This window comes from Chiloscyllium plagiosum, unplaced genomic scaffold, assembly GCF_037043375.1.
Source record: "Chiloscyllium plagiosum isolate Xiang-an unplaced genomic scaffold, Cpla_swu_hap1 HiC_scaffold_11, whole genome shotgun sequence".
NCBI classification, from domain to species: Eukaryota; Metazoa; Chordata; class Chondrichthyes; order Orectolobiformes; family Hemiscylliidae; genus Chiloscyllium; species Chiloscyllium plagiosum.
This window is the reverse complement of record NW_028270149.1, coordinates 20,436,169-20,457,197: the sequence shown is the minus strand read 5'-3', so window position 1 is coordinate 20,457,197 and position 21,029 is coordinate 20,436,169. Positions and strand designations below refer to the sequence as shown.

Genomic DNA, 21,029 nt, shown 5'->3' with positions numbered 1-21,029 from the left:
ATAGAGTTCATTCATCAAACACAGGGGTGACAGTAGAAAAGCTGTGAGCACTCTTTGCAATACATGAACTCCCAGAAGCATTGGTCACAAACAATGGGCCATCATTGACCAGCAGGGAATTAAAGTACTACGTAAAGTCAAATAACATTTGCCACGTAAGGACGGCTCCATCCATCATCCATCATCCAATGGTCGGATAGAAAGAACAGTCCAAATTTTGAAGGTAGGCTTATAGAAACCACCTAGGAGAAAGTAAGGACTGCAAATGCTGATGATGAGGAAACTGGTGAAATTAACATTGATTCTGTGTAGTTGCAGGGTCCCGAGGCAGAAGGTGAGGCATTCTTCCTCCAGACATCAGATGGCTAGCATCTGGTGGTGGAGGTTGCCCAGGACTTGCATGTCCTTGGCGGAGTGGAAGAGGGAGTTGAAGTGTTCGGCCAGAGGGCAATGGGGTTGTTTAGTGCATGTCCCAGAGATGTTCTCTGAAACGTACACAAGTTGGTGTCCTGTCTCCCAATGTACAGGAGACCACATTGGGAGCAACAGACAGAGTAAATTATGTGCGCGGAGGTGCAAGAAAGTTTAAGCTGGATGTGGAAGGATCACTTGGGCCCTTGGATGGAGGTGAAGGGCAATGTGTGGGTGCAGGTTTTACATTCCTGTGGTGACAAGGGAAGATGCCAAGAGTGGGGGGTGGATTGATGGGGGCATGGACCTAACAAGGGTATTGCGAAGGGAATGGTCTCTGTAGAACACAGATAAGGGTGGGGAGGGAAATGTATCTGGATGTATGTTTGCTTGCTGAGCTGGAAGGTTCGTTTTCAGATGTTTCGTTGCCATACTAGGTAACATCTTCAGTGAGCCTCTGAATGAAGCACTGGTGGTATGGCCCGCTTTCTATTTATATGTTTGAGTTTCCTAGGGTTGGTGATGTAATTTCTGGTGGTGACATCATTTCCTACGGTGATGTCGTTTCCTGTTCTTTTTCTCAGGGGGTGGTAAATGGGGTCCAAGTCCATGTGTTTGTTGATAGAGTTCCAGTTGGAATGCCATGCTTCTAGGCATTCTCGTGCGTGTTTCTGTTTGGCTTGTCCTAGGATGGAAGTGTTGTCCCAGTCGAAGTGATGTCCGAGTCGAAGACACAATCACCAAACACCACCAACCTCATTAGCAAAAACAGTATAGTCAAGCTAGTGGACCTATGCCTTACCACCCACTTCACATTCAACAACAAAACCTACAGACAGACCAACAGAACATCCATGGGATCTCCAATATCAGGGTTCTTAGCAGAGACAGTAATGTAGAGAGCTGAAAATGTGTTGCTGGAAAAGCGCAGCAGGTCAGGCAGCATCCAAGGAACAGGAGAATCAACGTTTCGGGCATAAGCCCTTCTTCAGCTCTGATCTCCAGCATCTGCAGCCTTCACTTTCTCCACAGTAATGTAGAGACCCAAACAAACAGCTCTGCCAACCATCCAACCCAAACTTTGGGTCCACTAAGTGGCTGACACCTTTGTCATCACCAAATGAAACAAACAAATTAGAGGAAACCTTCAAGACCATCAATAATACTCTTATTGGCATTAAATTCACTAAAGAGGAGGAAAACAACGACAAACCGCCATTCCTAGATGTCACTGTAGAGCGAACAGCCAATGGGTAACTTCAAACCAGCGTCTACAGGAAAAAGAGGAGAAAAACAACACATACAGACCAAATATTGAACTACAGAAGCAATCATCCCAACATCCACTCTCACGAAGCTGCATGAGAACGTTATTTCAATGAGCCACCACATACTGCAGCACAGAGAAACTAGGCAGAGCAGGGGAAAAGCACCTATACAGTGTATTCAGAAAGAATGGGTACCCAATGAACACAGTCTGCTGATTTCTGAACAACAAACCCAAACAAGCATTCAAAAGACATCCAGAAACCCTAGCCACTCTCCCCTACATTAAAGACATCTCAGAAATGACTGTCAGACTACTCAGACCCCTTGGCATCATAGTAGCCCACAAACTCACCAACACACTAAAACAGCAGCTAATGAACTTGAAAGACCCTATACAGACAACAAGCGACACTAATGACATACACAAAATACTTTGCAAGAATTGTGACAAACACTACATTGAGCAAACAGGCAGAAAACTAGCCACCAGGATACGTGAACATCAACTAGCCACAAAACAACATGACCCACCATCACTAGTGTCCTTACATACAGATGAGGAAGGACACCATTTCGACTGGGACAAACACATCCTCGGACAAGTTAAACAGAGACATGCACGAGAATTCCTAGAAGCATGGTATTCCAACCGGAACTCTATCAACAAACACATCGAATTAGACTCCATCTACCACCCCCTGCGAAAAAGAACCAGAAATGATATCACCATAGGAAATAATGTCATCCCAGGAAATGAGATAACCAACCCTAGGAAATTCAAACATACAAAAAGAAAGTGGGCTACACCACTAGTGCTTCATTAGGAGACTCACTGAGGATGTTACCTAGTGTGGTGATTGAAATGTCTGGAAACGAACCTTCCAGCTCAGCAAACAAACCTACATCCAGAACCTCAACCTGACCTACAAATCTTCTCAAAACGTGCTAGGGAAAAAATCTCTGGTGGTGGGATCTATTTGTAGGTGGCGGAAATGGCAGAGGTTGATGCGTTGTATCTGGAGCTTGGTGGGGTGGAAGGGGTAGAACAGGGGGTTCTGACCTTGTTCCGATCGGAAGGGTGGGGTTCAAGGGCGGAGTTGCGGGAAGTGGAGGAGATGAATCGGAGGGCATCGTTGACTACGTGGGAGAAGAAATTGTGGTCCTTGAAAAAGGAGGCCATCCGGGATGATCTATGGTGGAATTGGTCCTCCTGGTCACAGATGCAGCAGAGGCTGAACCCCTATCTGTGTTCCGCAGAGACCATACTCTCCGCGACTCCCTTGTTAGGTCCATGCCCCCACCAGCCCATCCTACACACCCAGCACCTTCCCTTGCCATTGTAGGAAGTGTAAAATCTGCACCCACACCTCTCTCCTCCCCTCCATCCAAGGCCCCAAAAGATCCTGGCACATAGGCAGAGGTTTTCCTGCACCTCCACACACGTCTACTGTGTCTGTTGCTCTCAATGTGCTCACTGCTACATTGGGAAGACAGGACGCCAACCTGCGGAACGTTTCAGTGAACATCTTTGGGACTAGACGCCACCGCCTTGGGACCAAACAATTCAACACCCCCTCCCACTCTGCCAAGGACATACAAGTCCTGGGTCTCCTCCAGATTCTAGCCACCTGACACCTGGAGGAAGAATGCCTCATCTTCCGCCTTAGGACCCTCCAACCAGCCAGGATCCATGTTGATTTCCACCAGTTTCCTCATCTGCTTCCCACCACATCCCCCCCCCCACCCAATTCCAGATTCAACCTTCCAACTCGGCACTGCGCTCTTCATCTGCCCTACCTATCCATTTTCTTTCCCATCTATCCACTCTGCTCTTCTTTCTGACCTATCACCTTCACCCCCATCTTCATCTACCCATCACATTCTCAGCTACCTTCCCCCTCACCCCACACCCCGCCTCATTTATCTCTCATCCCCCTTGGGCCTCCCCCTTCATTCCTGATGAAGAACCTTTGCTCAAAACATTGACTCTCCTGCTCCTGGGATGCTGCCTGAAGGGCTGTGCTTTTTTAGTACCACACTTAAAGAAACTGTCTCCAGTTTTACTCGATACCAAATTGTCTCAGTTCATATATGACTGTCAGACCACCCTCATGCAGTTACAGGGATAGCTCCAGCAGAGTTGCCAATGGGGAGGAGACTCTGCACCAGGATAAATTTGATCTTCCCAGACGTGGGGTACCAGGGTGAAACAACATCAGGAATGCTGAAGCTACGCAAAAAGACATCTCTAAGCAAAAAGAGACAATTTACTTCAGGGGACAAAGTTTGGTGCTAAAACCACAGGAATAACACTACATGGGTAAGAGTCATTGTTGGCATGAAGTCAGGTTTTGTGAAGTACAACATTCAAGTGGGTGAGGAGGTCCTGAACAAGCACGTCGACCACATGAAAGCTGCAACCTCACAAATGGGGCATGAGGAAAATATACTTGGCTCCTTGGGAAGGCCATCGCAACCCACAGGTTCATTCCCTCCATCTAGCACTGAAGAAACCTTGATATCTAAGATGGACATTGCGGATGTCATGACTTCAACGTCTTTCCCACCTGAAGTGGATGAATTTCTTGTGAGACTCTCTGGGCATAAGACGCAGGCTACGGTCTGTACATGCTGTCAGTATCTGAGGCTGAGTCAGAGGAACCGGATCTGGTGCAAAACAGCCCCAGGTCATAACTACAAGAAAAAGAACAGACCTGCATTCCTAGACTAGTGTTGTGAAACTTGAAAGGATTCAGAAAGGATTTACAAGCATGTTGCCAGGGTTGGAGGATTTGAGCTATAGGGAGAGGTTGAATTGGCTAGGGATGTTTTCCCTAGAGCATTGGAGGCCGAGGGGTGATCTTATAGAGGTTTACAAAATCATAAGGGGTTTGGATAGAATAAATAGACAAAGTCTTTTGCCTGGGGTGGGGAGTCCAGAACTGGAGGGCATGGATTTAGGGTGAGAAGGGAAAGGTATAAAAGAGACCTAAGTGGCAACATTTTCATGCAGAGGGTGGTACGTATATGGAATGAGCTGCCAGAAGATGTGGTGGAGGATAGTACAATTGCAACACTTAAAAGGCATACAGATGTATATATGCATAAGAAGGGTTTGGAGGGATATGGGCCGGGTGCTGGCAGGTGGGACTAGATTGGGTTGGGATATCTGGTCGACATGGACACCTTGGACCAAAGGTGTCCATGTTTCCATGCTGTACATCTCTATGACTTTGAGCAGGAGTGATGTAGTAATTCTAAAGAGGCCAGCTAGGTGGACCTCCTAGAAAATGGGTTCCCTGATTGGGGCTGTTAACCTGGTCTAGTCAGGGATCCCTGACAGACAGATATAAACAGGAATGTCCATAGCAGGCAGGGCAGCGGTAGACGTCCAGTACGTGGCCACCGCCATCCGACGCCTTAAAACGGCGGTGCTCGGACCCGACGTAGTGCACCAGTTGGAGGACGCTCAGGTGTGCGGTGGGATCCCGTCCGCGCTTACCCCAGCCCGGACGGAATTTCACATTGGCCCCAAGGTCCCGTACTTCCCGCGGGAGCCTGTGCCCCACAACCTGAGCCGCCTCCGAGACTTTAATTTTGTTTTGTTTAGGGAGGTGAAGAGAAAGGCCCTGTATCAACTGCTGCTGCACACCATCCACCTCTTCTCCCTCATCCACCGTCCGGACACGCCTTGGCGTGCCCATTTGCCACCGGGCGGTGGGGATACCCAGTGGAGGGCTCTCTACGCGGGAGTCCTCCCCCTTTCTCTCGGGGATCTGGGGTGGAGGGTGTTACACGCAGCAGTCCCCTGCAACCGCAGATTGCGGTGGTTCACGGACTCCCAGCCCAACTGCTTGTTCTGTGGTGCTGTGGAGTCCGTGGACCACGTCTATATTGGGTGTGGGTGTTTGCACTCCCTTTTTGATTTCCTGAAAAACCTTCTCCTCTGTTTTTGGCTGCACTTCAGTCCCACGCTCCTGATCTTTGGGCACCCGGTATGGAGGAAGGAGGGCAGGTCTGAAGACCTCCTCGTGGGTCTGCTCCTGGGCCTGGCCAAACTGGCCATCAACAAGTCGAGGCAGCGGGCCGTGGAGGGGGTCGTTAGGGCCGACTGCCTGCCCCTCTTCCGCGGTTACGTTAGAGCCCGGGTGTCCTTGGAGAAGGAGCACGCGGCGTCGACCAACACCCTGGAGTTGTTCAGGGAGAGGTGGGCGCCGCAGGGAGTGGAGTGCATCATTTCTCCCTCCAACTCTATTTTGATTTAGTCCCTACCCTCCCCTTCACTGTTTTGATCACACAGCACTGTCCCTTGATGTGAAGGGCAGTGTTTGTCACTGGCCACCCGGGTGTTTTCCTATCTTCCTGGTGGTGGAAATTGAATAAAGATTGGTGCACTTTGTGTCTTCCACTGTGTCTCACACCTGCACACACACACCATGGGTGCTGGGGATAAAATAAGCACTACCGCACTTAGGTGGTAGTGTAAACAAAAAAAAAATAAACAAGAATGTCAGAGATTCTGTTAACTTTGAGACCTGGCTCTGAAGGAGCTGGATCACTGTCAAGGACTCTCCACATGTGTATATACAGAGTGACTTAGTGACTGGGGATACTGGTCTCTGTTGAGTTATTTTGCAATTCAGGGAAGGTTTTCAAAACTAATTAAAAAAAACAGGAGTGTCAGAGATTCTGTTCACTCTGATTCTGAGGAAGTCAGACCATTGTCATGTACTATGCACATGTAAATAAGGGTGTGATTTGGTGACAGAACACGAGCTTCTGTGGAGTTATTTCAAATACCTTCTCCTTAGTTATAGTAATTTCACTAAGTCCCTCTGTAGTAATTATACTTTTGGGAAGAAATTGTCAACTCCCACTGTGAAAACAGAGTCAAAATATTGGTTTAGTACCTGTGCCATTTCTGTCTTTGCCATTTCATCTTCTAAAGGGCCAACATTTTCTTTTGCTATTTTCTTCCTTTTGTATGCTTATAGAAGCTTTTGCTATCAATGCTTATGTTTTCTGCTTGTTTCCTTTTGTTGTTCCTTGGCTCCTTTGATTTTGTTTTTAATACCCTTTTGATGAGCTTTAAAGTTCTCCCAGTCCTGCAGAGTGCCACTAAATGTGCCCTCGTTTTTGCCTTTGTTATCCTTGACCTCCTTGTTAAGCCGTTGATGATTTATTACCTTTTCATTTATTACCTTTTCACAATTCCTTGTCCTATCATGAATACACTTTGAGAGGTATTTAATATCGATGTAAGCATTTGCCACTGTTTTCAACTATCTTGTCCTTTAGTATTTTTGTTCAGTCCACTCGGGCCAACTCCTACTTCAGGCCTGCACAGTTACTTTTGTCCATCAGTAAAACTTGCATATGTGACTCAATCCTTTCTCATTACATAATGGCAAATCTAAAATAGCCAGTTCTCTGGTTTGCTCCCATGATATTTTGTCCTAAAAAAAAAATCCCTCATACTCTATAAACCTTTCTTCGAGGCTACCCTCGCTAAATTGATTAATCCAGTCAATATGAAAGTTCAAATCACCCAAAATTACCATTGTGCCTGTCTCACTGTTTTTATAATCTCCTGGTTTATAATATGCCCTACTTTGGAAGTACTGTTCCAGGGCATGTAAGTTATTCCTTGCATTTTATTCCTACTCGGACTGATGCCATATTTTGGTAGATGGAGGTGGGTACTACCAGATGGAGATTAGAGTCAAGATTAGATGGTACTGGAAAAGCAGAGGAGGTCAGACAGCATCAGAGGAACAGGAAAATCAACTTTTTGGGCAAAAGCCCTTCATCAGGAATGAGCATTCCTGATGAAAGGCTTTTGCCCAAAAATTTGATTTTCCTGTTCCTCTGATGCTGTCTGACCTCCTCTGCTTTTCCAGTACCACTCTAATCAATATTTTGGTCCCAAGTGCCAATATCATTTCTTGAGACAGCCTTCATGTTACCCTTATCCAATAAAGCAATTGCACCTCCTTTTCCTTTTTGTTTATCTTTTGGGAATACTGAGTGCCCTTGGATACTTAACTTCCAGTCCCGATCTTCCTGTAACCATGTTTCAGTGATCCCCACAAGATCATACCCATTTGTCTGCATTTGTGCTGTATGCTCATTAACTTCATTCCAAATAATGAGTGCATTTAGGTACTAGGTTTTTAATTAAGTTCTATTGATCTTTCTTTCTCTTTTAATATTTTCTTGAGCAGATTAATAAGGCAAATAGCATCCTGGACTTTCTTGTTCAGGGCATGAACTTGGAAGTGATTTTGCCTGCAGTACTATTTCCAGATCTGGGCAGTAAATGTTGATAAGAATTATTCCAGAAGCAAGAAACTTCTATTATTTAAGAAAGCTGATTGTCTTCCTAGGGTGGAAACTTCTAAAGTTATATTAAAGTATATTGTTCATGGGTGAGTGTTTTTGTTAGGTACACGCATTTACCATAAGTATTCCAAAACAAAGGAGAAGACTGAGAAATGAAACTCCTCAGATGATATAATTTATTGCCTTTGGACTTGAAAACATCTTTATTTCATGCCTGGCTATTTAAAAATGTAATCACTCTGCGAATGTTCATGTCACTTAGTTCATTTTTAATCGAACGTCAGAGCTATATTACCTTTTGTTTATTCCCTCAATCAATAGACCTGAATTTGAACTTGGAACACCAATGTACTGTGATGATACTATGGCTTTAAGAAGTTATTTTTGTCCTTTGTTTTTGAAGAAATGTTTTGAATCAGAGGTGACAAGCTGTCTATTGAGAGCCCATTAACAGCTTGTGAGGCCTTAGGTATTTTTAAGTTGGAACAACAGAAGCATCCTGAACAGGAGTGGCAAACTCCCACAGAACCAAGATTTAAAGTCTTAGTTTTTCCATAGCAGTTGCTACTGAAACAAGCATGAGGAAAACCAGCATGGGCTTAGAGGGGAAGCTTCTTAAACTTTATTTCCGGGGTCCTTCTCAGCTTTTTCCACTCTTCATTAAATATGCCAACCCACATCAAAAAACAGATGCCTGTCCTACTACGTTATGCCCTATCTCCCATTTCCCATTTCAGTTTGGAGTCCTTGAGTGGTGTTTCTGGATCCCGCATCTGTGCTTATCTTCGTGTCAGTTGCTTATTTTAACCTCTCCATTTAGATTTTCACCCCACCATTGGATTGAACGGAGTTCATTTGTTCATTTTGTTAACAAAAGTCAAAAAGAGTACCATGTTCAGGATTAAGAGCCATGTCCAATAGGAAAACCAGCAAATATTCAATGACAGCAGGAGAGCTAAAACTTTGAGAGAAAGTGACTAAATACGAGCAGATATTCCTTCAAGAAATCTTGTGTATTCTTTTTAATTACATGTGAGGAAGACAACAGGAAACCACTTCATTAATTCTTTATCCTAGTCATATAGCTCATTGAAATTGAAATTGGGAGGCTGTAGAGAATAACAAGAGGATTCTACAAGACATTGAGGCATAGTTCTAAATTACATTTTAAGAAAGTTGCAGATAAGAGTGACAATGGTAAGCTGTTCCTTCTCGTCTGCAACCTTTGATATATTTGAGCACCCTTTGCTTCTTCAGTGTTTCCTTTGTTAATTGTCTAGCTCCTGAAACCTGATTCAATTCCTTATCCATAGACCTATGATGCTTCCACTCTGTCACCTACATTCTCACCTCTAATTAACATCAGGAGACTGTCCCATGATAACATTTAAAAGTACAACAGTAATAAGCAAAGCATTGTGGATTCTGGAGATCTGAGACAATAATAACTGAAATTGGTAGAGCACATCTGACTGGATCTGTGCAAACAAAACAGAGTTAATATTTCCAGTTCAGTTCTGAAAAAATATCACTAAACTCGAAATGTTACCTCTGTTGTCTCTCCACTGATGCAGCCAGACCTGCTTTCTCCATCAATTTCTGTTTCTATGTGTTTCTGAGAACACAATATCAGGTTCTATGTGCTGATCACATTTTACACAAACTTTCTGCCATCCTCATTGACCCCTCCACTCCGTCTGATTTTTAACACAGTTTGTCAGGATTAGATGAATGGAGATTCCCTCCAATGAACTGACGCAAACTGTTTTTGGAAGAATTCCATCCCTTGCCATGACCACTCTCCAAGTTTAAACCAGACTGTTGGTAAATTTAGTATATTATGCAACTCTGAGTTGAGCCTTACATTGTCTCTATCAGCAGAACAGCCTATTTCCATCTCTAAAATCATTTGTCTCTGTACCTGCTGCTGAAGTTTGCATGGATGCATTTGTTCCCACTAGAAACAATCACAATTCTCTCTTGGCTAGCTGTACATAACCTTATTTACTTTAAATGCCTGCCCCCATGCACTCGGTGACTGACTTCAAATTTGTATTATTTTCAGACACACACATGGGTGTTCCTTAATTGACCTTTGTAACTCCTCTAGTACTCCTTTCCTCTGACAACCTCTCCACTCCTTCAGATCTGACCCATTGTACATCACAGATTTATTTCATCCCTTCCTTTGCGCATTTCTTCAACTGTCCAGCTTTTAAGCTGTAGAATTTCCTCCTTAAAACCCTCTACCTCTCTTACTCCTTAAATAAGAAGAGATAATCACTTTTACTTATCTCTTCTTATTTAACAGGTGTTAACTTGTACTCAGTGATCGATCCTCAGAAATGCCGATCTTAAAAATGGTGTCTAAATCAAATTGCTGTTCGGTTTGCATTTCTTTTTTGTATCAACAGGAGATCAGGGGTGGTTGGTTAGAGCTGCAAATTATATTGACCATCACTTGCAGTTGGAAATTTGGGTACTCTACCTTAGCATTAATTTGCATGATTGCAGTTTCCCCATAATTAAAGTGTGATTGACTGTTAGAGCAACAAAACTATTTCTCACATGAAATCATTAATATACAAATACTCTGTGTCCCCAACAGCCTGAGATGTAATTGGTGGATGCAGAATCTTTATAAATTAGTTGACTTCAGCAATACTTCAGCATAAATATTGTGTGTCGAAAATGAATTAAAATTTCAACATATTTTTCTTTCCAGTTCCTGACAAATTTAGAGGGATTCTTTTAAGTGATCAAAATAAAATAATGCAGTTTATTAGAACATAGAACATTACAGCGCAGTACAAGCCCATCGGCCCTAGATGTTGCACTGACCTGTGGAACCAATCTGAAGCCCATCTAACCTACACAATTCCATTCTCGTCCATATGACTACCTAATGACCAGTTAAATGTCCTTAAAGTTGGCAAGTCTACTACTGTTGCAGGCAGCTCGTTCCACACCCCTATTACTCTCTGAGTAAAGAAACTACCTCTGACATCTATCCTATATCTATCACCCCTCAATTTAAAGTTATGCCCCTCGTGATAGCCATCACCATCTGAGAAAAAAGGCTCTCACTGTCCACCCTATCTAACCCTCTGATTATCTTACGTAATTGAGACACAGAGAGCTCTCTGCTCATCTACACTACCAAGAATCTTACTATTAGCCCAGTACTCTGCATTCCTGTTGCTCCTTCCAAAGTGAATCACCTCACACTTTTTTCCACATTAAACTCCATTTGCCACCTCTCAACCCAGCTCTGCAGCTTATCTGTGTCCCTCTGTAATCTACAACATCCTCACGCGCTATGCACAACTCTATCGACCTTAATGTCCTCTGCAAACTTACTAACCCATTCTTCTACACCCTCATCCAGGTTGTCTGTAAAAATGACAAACAGCAGCGGACCCAAACAGATCCTCGCGATACATCACTAGTAACTGAACTCCAGGATGAATATTTCCCATCAACCACCACTCTCTGCCTTCTTTCAGCAAGCCAAATTCTGATCCAAACTGCTAAATCAACCTTAATCCCGTGCCTCCGTATTTTGTGCAATAGCCTACCGTGGGGAGCCTTATCAAACGCCTTACTGAAACCATATACACCACATCAACTGCTTTACCTTCATCCACCTGCTTGGTCATTTTTCTCAAAGAACTCAATAAGGTTTGTGAGACACGACCTACCCTTCACAAAACCATGTTGACTATGCCTACTCAACTTATTCCTTTCTAAATGATTATAAATCTTACCTCTTTATAACTTTTCTAACAGTTTACCTACAACTGAAGTAACGCTCACTGGTCTATAATTACCAGGGTTGTCTCTACTCCCCTTCTTGAACGAGGGAAAAACATTTGCTATCCTCTAATCTTCTGGCACTATTCCTGTAGACAGTGATGTCATAAAGATTGAAACCAATTTATTTTTAAGGCCGTTGGTTTAATGTTTTCATGGATATCGTTTAAACTTAGAGAATACAATCAACAAACACTGGTTGAAAAAAATCATAGAAAGCAATTTAAGAGAACTGAACTTGACATTGTTAACGTAAAGCATTTCTGATCATCCTAACTTGTTCTAACAGATATTTACAACTTTTTACAGCAGACACTCCTAGACTTACGTGTTCTTTGTTTTAAAGATTGGATAATACAAGGAATCTTGGTCTCCAGATGGACTACTTTTTTCAACCTCAGAAGACCTGTCTCATTTGTGGAGATGAAGCATCAGGATGTCATTATGGAGCACTCACCTGTGGCAGTTGCAAGGTGTTCTTCAAGAGAGCAGCTGAAGGTACATTGTTATTAATATCCTGATTTGATAGCAGTACCTTGGATTATCCAGATTAATACAAAATTAAAATATTGCAGAATCTGGAAAACTGGAATAGAAATAGAAATGCTAGAGAATCTCAGCAAGTTAGGCAGCCACTAAAGAGAGAAACCTCATAGTTTCTGTAGAGCCTTATTGTTTCAGATTGTGTTTTTATCCAGATTGGTGTTCACTGAGCAGAATGGTTCCTGTTGATTTGATATCATTAAATTTCATAGCTCTGTTTCTTTCATATGTATGTGCTGCATGTGTTGTTAAAAGTCGTCCTTAAGTCTCTTCCATGTTACTTTTTGTTGTTCAAATGTAAATACTGCTGCAGATGCAGTTTGGGGATCAAAATCATGTATAATGTGTGTATGCACCTTTCTGAAAATCGCATTCACGAGGGTGCTAGCATCACGGAATGTATGCAGAGCAGGCAGGCGTAACATTAAGTAGTTTGGAGTAGTATGAAACCTCTAGTCTGAGAAATGAGTCGCAGCCAGTCCTGTGGTATGAAACCATAGATTGCATTTTATTTTACAAGCCTGCGACCTTCTTAATCTCACCCAACAGCAAAAACACCACCCCCTTCACACACACAAATACACACACACATGCTATATATTACTTATGAATTAGTTGCTGGTTGATATATTCTGGCTGTTCCTACAATTCTATAAGTGCTGGGCTTTCTATAGTTCTTTAAAGTGTGGAAGTCTGCAGAAAGGATATGGCAGTTGCTTACCTTTCAAGATGTCAGCATAAATCATTTCCTCTCAAACATGGATGTACTTTTAGACATAGAATGAGCCATGAGTGATTACAGAGAGCAAGTCAAGTTGCTTGAAGAAGTAGGAGGGCTGTCAGCAAGAGGCCACATCAAGTCATAGGGATGTACATCACGGAAACAGACCCTTTGGTCCAACTCACCCCTGCTGATCAGATAGCCTAACCTAATCAAGTTCCATTTACCAACACTTGGCCCCTATCCCACTAAACTCTTCCCGTTCATACAGCCATCCAGATGCCTTTTAAATGTTGTAGATTAGATTAGATTACTTACAGTGTGGAAACAGGCCCTTCGGCCCAACAAGTCCACACTGCCCCGCCGAAGCGCAACCCACCCATACCCCTACATTTACCCCTTACCTAACACTACGGGCAATTTAGCATGGCCAATCACCTGACCTGCACATCTTTGGACTGTGGGAGGAAACCGGAGCACCCGGAGGAAACCCACGCAGACACGGGAAGAACGTGCAAACTCCACACAGTCAGTCGCCTGAGGTGGGAATTGAACCCGGGTCTCTGGTGCTGTGATGCAGCAGTGCTAACCACTGTGCCACCGTGCCGCCCAGCCTCCACCACTTCCTCTGGCAACTCATTTCTTACACGCACCACCCTCTATGTTAAAACATTGCCCCTTAACGTGCCTTTTAAATTTTCCCCCTCACCCTAAACCTATGCTCTCTAGTTCTGAACTCCCCCACCCGAAGATAAGGACTTTGTCTATTTATCCAATCCATGCTCCTCATGATTTTATAAACCTCTATACGGTCACCTCTCAGTCTCTGACACTTCAGGAAAAATAGCCCCAGCCTGTTCAGCCTCTCCCTGTACCTTAAATCTTTCAACCCTGGCAACATCCTTGTAAGTCTTTCCTGAACCCTTACAAGTTTCACACCATTCATCCAATAGGAGGGAGACCAGAATTGCACACAATATTTAAAAAGTGGCCTTTCCAATGTCCTGTACAGCTTCAACATGACCTCCCAACTCCTGTACTTAGTGCTCTGCCCAATAAAAGAAAACCGACCAAATGCCGCCTTCACTACCCTATCTACCTGCAACTCCACTTTCAAAGAGCAATTAGCCTGTGATCCAAAGTCTCTTTGTTCAGCAACACTCCCCAACCTTATCATTATGTGTTTAAGTCCTGCTCTGATTTGCCTTTCCAAAATGCAGCAGCTCACATTTATCTAAGCCAAACTCCATCTGCCAGTCCTCAGCCCATTAGCCCATCTGATCAATATCCATTATACTCTGAGGTAACCTACGTCGCTGTCCACTACACTAGTCCATTATGTTCAGGAAGCAATTTCTTAACTGAAGTTCAGCAAGCAACAATATGTGAGATGTTTGCACTGCTATAGGAATTGTCTTGCTGCCAGCTGTACAGTCACAACTTCAACCACCAAAGAATTTTATTAAGGTGACTATGGCGATGAAATGTTATTTGGCTAACTCCAAGTCTGAAGTTGGTGATTTTATAATGTCTTCTGGATTTTGGCCCATTGTTGGGAAAGTGATGGGCACTGACACTCTCCTTTCAATAAAGCTAACTTCATTTCATTATGTCTTGCCAGAGAGAAATAAGCAAAGTGACCTCTGGTTTTGATCAGATTGCAGAACTGCAAGCAGTTCCACTATTTCAGCATTCAACTTGTGTATTAACATATCCTGTCAATGCTCACAATATCTTTATTCTGCATCAGCTGTATTTGATACTTGAGGACAAACCAAATCCACTGATGACATGGCTCATGTCTCTGGTCTGTACCCCAACAGCACCTTTATAGCATGTGCACAATGGAAGCTATGTTGTTGGATGAAATATGATAGAATAAAACATTTTGGAGTGAAATAATGCTTCTGCAATCTGGACTGTACTGGTGAAATCATATAATACTTGGAAGAGTTGGTCTCATGGTCCATGGTAGTTTGCTGCACGTTACACAACCTAATTATCTTTAGGGGACAGGTCTTGTCACCACCAAATGATAAGAGGTTCAGGAACTGAAGAATGAGGAGGAGGAGGAAGATGAAGAAGGAAAGAAGCAACCTCAACAGCTTCTTTCTGGCCAGACTATCAGTGATGAACTCATCAAAGAGTGATACCAAAAGCTCTACCTCCAATTTCTCAATCCCAACAAGATTGCACATTCTTGTTTCTCTGTCAGTGAATATTCATTAGGGCACATTAAAGACAAACACAAAATAAATGTGTCAAACTAATTTTCTAAATTAAATTTTGCTGCTCTCAATTCCTCATGATTTCCTCCAGTACCTATTTTCTTAGTGTCTGTCTTCATTGTGCCTTTCCTGGTCTTACTGCTGCAACATGGTGCTAATTGATCATTTGCAGCATACTTGGTAGAAAATAGGAAATTTGCACAGTCACATGTCTGGAAGGTGTGTTCTTGGTTGGAGTCCATGCCTCTGCAGTCCAAGAAATGGCTCCATAGGGACCAGTCCAGTGGGGTAGAGTTAATGCACTCAGGGAAATGTATAGTGGTCAGATAGGAATCTGGGCACTTCTCAGCTGAGACTGGCTGGTTAGGTTAGGTTAAGGGGTGGGCTATGTTCAGGTTTGTCCAGAAAAACTGGAGGAAAAGTGGGCTCCGGAGTAAAGGGGTCTGAAAGGCAGGAAACTCATCTTAATGGATATTGGAGGTTGTAGAATGAGGGGATGAGGTGATGACAGTTGTGAAGAGAGGCAATTTCATTTTTAAGGGGGAAATAGGGTAAACATTGGATGGGAACAGGGTATTACGTAATCATCGTCAGTAGTCCACTACCTTCAATAAGGTTCACTGGAGGACACTGTTTGACCACACCAGGTGCATACTCATGTAGACAGGTTGGATGTGGACCTGGGCATGTACAAAGCCCATGGGGCTTGTGGGTAAGATTGCCATAAAGGGGAATGTTCAGGGTCCCACCGGCACATGAAGGCTGAAACCTCTGCCCGAAAAATTGTTCACTGTTACCTTCCATTGTGCTGGAAATTAAAATTATACAATATGAAACGAACAGCTGGGATTACATCTGGATTAGGTTGATTAAGTGTCTCAACCTGCGAGGGAGGGACTGCAAGAAGCCAGTGATGTGAGGCTGTTTAGTAGGCAACAGCATTACAACAGATATCTGAACTATATAGGACACATACCTGTTGGGCCCCTAATCTTTGGCAATCCTAATGAGTTGCTCCCTGTATGATGTCATCACCCTGCTTCACAAATTGCTGATCATTTCATTAGGCACCATGTAAATATCATATCTTTTTTATTTTTCTGTATTATTAGTTGGGGACTGAAATGGGAAAATAAATGTTTGAAAAGCCAAGGATTGCTGAAGAACTACATGCGACTTTAGAAAGCAAGAAACTGGTACTCATTGTTAGTACTGTTGCTATTGGTTCAAGTTGCGGGTTCAAGCAGTAATAATTGATTCGCAGACAAGCTGGAAGCAGGGGGCACATTTATAGAATCATAGAATCCCTACTGAGAGGAAAGGATAGGGTAGGGCAGTGGGTCTGGGTGGGATGCTCTTTGGAGGGGCAGTGTAGACTGGTTTGCTCCTGCACTGTAGGGATTCTGTGATGCTATGATTTAGAAAATAGTCCATACCTATATTCCTGATCATTCCTGAAGAAGGGCTTATGCCCGAAACGTCGATTCTCCTGCTCCTTGGATGCTGCCTGACCTGCTGCGCTTTTCCAGCAACACATTTTTCAGCTCTGATCTCCAGTATCTGCAGTCCTCACTTTCTCCATGCCTATATTCCCCCTACCAAAGTGCATTCCCTCACAAATTGCTACGTTGAATTCCATCTGCAACTTCATTTCCTACTCGCTTAGTGCAAGCCCTTCTGCAGCCTCCTCAATTCCTTGGCAATACTTGTCCTTCCTCCCATCTTCGTGTCATCTGCAAATTTAGTAACAATGCCCTCAGTTCCTTTTGTGCAGATCATTCATCTCTGTCACTGTCCAGGCCTTAATAGTTATTCTCAAGATGGTCAGCAATGACTCTTGCTTGGTGTTTGTGACATGCAGATGTGTGTGTCCGATCTATCTAATTCCTGATGCTTCTTTGGTGTATGTTACCTTGTACTGCAAGTGAAAGTGAAAAGTATGTCTGTACTATTGTGTAGTATGGCTAGTAAAACTATAGACATAGGAACAGACGTAGGCCATACAGCCCATTGGTAATGGTAAGGTCCTGGGGAATGTTGCTGAACAAAGAGACCTTGGGGTGTGGGTTCATAGTTCCTTGAAAGTGGAGTTGCAGGTAGATAGGATAGTGAAGAAGGCCTTTGGTATGCTTCCCTTTATTGGAAAGAGCAAAGAGTTGAGAGGTCATGTTGCAGCTGTACAGGACATTGGTTGGGCCACTTTTGCAATATCGCATGCAATTCTGGTCTCCTTTCTATTAGAAGGATGTTGTGAAACTTGAAAGGGTTCAGAAAAGATTTGCAAGGATGTTGCCAAGGTTGAAGGAGAGGCTGAATAGGCTGGGGCTGTTTGCCTGGAGCGTCTGAGGATTTATATGGCATGGCACTCATCCACAGATTTAATCAATAAGCACATCGACCTGGACCCAATATACCAACCACTGCAGCGGACAGCTGGAACTGACAACCGGAAGCAGCAGATTCAAACCACTAGAAATGCCGGAGGAAAGATCACAGAAACGCTTCACAGGAGGCTTCCAAGCACTGAGGATGTCACCTAGACAGGGGATGAAATGTCTGCAACATAAATTCCCAGCTCGGCAAACAGAACCACAACATATAGAATAAGTTGCCAGAGGAAGTGGTGGAGGCTGGTACAATTACAACTTTTAAAAGGCATCTGGATGGTTTTGTGAATAGGAAGGGTTTAGAGGGATATGGGCCAAGTGTTGGCAAATGGGACTAGATTAGGTAAGGATATCTAGTTGGCGTGGACAGGTTGGACTAAAGGGTCTGTTTCTGTGCTGTGCATCTCTAGGAGTCTATGACTTTATGACTCCTACACTGTAGGGCTTCTGTGCTGCCATGATTTAGAAAATAGTCTATGCATCTATTCTCTCTACCAGAGTGCATATCCTCACACTTTCCTACACTGAATTCCATCTGTAACTTCTTTTCCTACTCTCCTAGCCTCTGCAAACCCTTCTACAGCCTTCTGCTTCCTTGACAATACTTGTCCTTCCACCCATCTTTGTGTTAAAGCAGCATGCTTGATTGGCAAGGCAACTGTCACCTTCTATATGCACTGCCTTCATCACTGATGCACAATGGCAGTAGTGTACACCAATTACATGAAGCAATGCAGTAGTTCACTAAGGACCCTTCAACAATACCTTCCAAACACATGACCTCTATAACCGAGAAGGGATCTGGATTCAAATCACACCATGGCAGATGGTGGCATTTGAATTCAATAAATAGGAAATCTGGAAGTAAGAGTCTAAGGACGACCATGAAGTCACTGTCAATTGTTGGAAAAACCCAGCTGGTTCACTAATGTCCTTTAGTAAAGGAATTTGCCATCCTTATCTAGTCTGGCTGACGTGTGACTCCAGACCCACAGCAATGTGGTTGACTCTTATCAATAAATAATAAAACAAAATTGAACTAGCTTCCACTGCTCTCAAGCAGTTCATTCCAGCCGTAATCACTCACTGTGTGAAAACGTTTTTCCTTATCTTACTTTTACTTTTCACTTGCACCACCAAGTTCTCCAGTGCAGTGTTTGAAAATCTTGGAAAGCTCTCTCTTGTTACTGTTCCTTCTGTTTCCTAGGATAGATTCACATCTTTTCAGAAATCTATCACCTGCTCCAGCTGTTAATGCATCCCTCCTTTTAAAAATCTAGGCGAGATTTAAGTGGTGTTAGGAAGTTATGATTTTTGGCTCCTTGCTAATATAAACAGCATGGTTAGTACTGGCTACATATAGAAATCATTGTGATGAATCGGCAGCAAGATGTTGGTCTAATGCCAGTATTTCAACTAACAACTGTGGGTTAATCACACCGTGATCCAAGCCCAATTTTTGGGACTATCCAATTTAGTCTCCATTATTCCAAAGTTAAATCTGGTTTCTGTAATCCATAATATATCAACAACATTGAATACATGGAAGCATAGAGATAGGGTTAGTAATTTTGGGAGATGAGGTTATTGAAAGCAGTTGAATGGACACGATTCCAATAGTATAGAGAGTCAAAGATCATGAGTCTTGGCAAGAGACTTGTACATTTGCTGGTGCAGACATGATGGCTAAAATAGTCTCTTGCTATGCAGTAATCATAAATAATAAAAAGGTAGTAAGAAAAGGAGTATGACTGATTAGAGCCTAAAATGGGGATTGACATGGGGATTGGCAGAAGGCATGGCTGAGATATTAAACAAAATTTTTGCTTCGGTCTTTGCCAAGGGGGAATATGCTACACAGGCCATGGTAAAAAGAGGAGGAAATTCAGTTGCTTTAAGTTGTTTTGGAGGCGATATTGGATAGGCTGTCTGTCCTTAGAAATGATGACATCCTGGCACCAAATGAGATATATCCACTCAGGGACTTGAGAATGAGAATTGCTAGACACTGGGAATAATTTTTCAATCTTCTTTCCACTCAGGTTGGTGGCAGAATTTGAAGAATTGCAAACATCATATATTTGTTTAAAAAAAATGCATGTGAGGAGCCAAGCAATTACAAACCAATCAATTTTTCTATTGGTGGGGAAACCTCTAGAAACGCTTATTTAGGACAAAATTATTAGTCACTTAGACAAATACAAGTGAATAAAGGAGAGCCAGCATGGATTTCTTAAGAGAAAAATCATGTTTAACCAACTTGCTGAAGTTTTTCAAGAGTTTAAGGTGAGTATGATGAGCTCAATGCTGTTGACGTGATGTAAAAGGACTCAGAGTCGGAATTTCAGAACTGCATTAAGGTGGAAATCCTGGATAGGACCACAACAAGGTGCATGAAAAATGGACTGAGTGACAGGAAACAGAAGTTAACAGATAGTTCTCAGGCTGGGAAAGGCTAGTGGTGGAGATTGCGCAGGATCATTGGTGGGATACTTGATTTTCGTGATATAAATTAATGATTTAGATCTTGATGTACAAAACACAATTTCAAAATTTGTAGATGATGCAAAACTAGGAAACATTGTATGCTGTGAGGAGAATAGTACAAAATTTCAAAAGGAAGGTTGCTTGCAGAAATGGATGATCACTTTATTGGATTTATACTGTAGGCCCCGCAATAGTCAGTGGGAAATTGAGAAGCAAATTTTTAGGGAGTATTCAGATATCTGTAAGAATGATAGGATTATAACGGTAGGGGATTTTAACTTTCCAAATGTAGACTGGGAGTGCTATAGTGTTAAGCGCTTGAATGGAGAGGAATTTGTTAAGTGCGTACAAGAAAACTTTCTTATTCAGTATGCGCATGTAACTAGTAGAGAAGGAGCAAATCTTGGCCTTCTCTTGGGAAGTAAGACAAGGCAACTGACAGAGATGTCAGTTGTGGAGCATTTTGGGGTCAGTGGTCATAACTATTTTAAAAACTAATAGAATTATGGAAAAGGGTAGACCTGTTCAAAAGGTTAAAGTTCTAAGTTGGAGGAAGGCCAATTTTGATGGTGATAGACAAGAACTTTCAAAAGTTGATTAGGAGAGGCTATTCACAGGTAAAGGGAAAGTTGGAAAGTGGGAGGCCTTCAAAAATGAGATAATGAGATTTCCAGGGACAGTGCCCTCTCCCCGCCCTCCTCCTGTTAGGGTGAAGGACAAGGCTGGTATATGTAGGGAATGTTGGATGACTAGAGAAATTGAGGCTCTAGTCAGGAAAAATGAGGCGTATGGAAGATGTACACAGCTGGGATCAAGTAAATCCCTCAA

At 43.0% G+C, this 21,029-nt stretch overlaps 1 protein-coding gene across 1 annotated transcript in view; it reads left to right on the top strand.

Moving 5' to 3' along the window:
• Positions 1 to 21,029, top strand: part of ar (androgen receptor) — a 237,269-nt gene that overhangs the window by 82,837 nt on the left and 133,403 nt on the right. Inside the window, exon 2 of the mRNA XM_043705049.2 lies at positions 12,182 to 12,333. Within this exon, the coding sequence (XP_043560984.1) occupies positions 12,182 to 12,333 (152 nt within the window). The remainder of the gene's footprint in view (positions 1 to 12,181; positions 12,334 to 21,029) is intronic.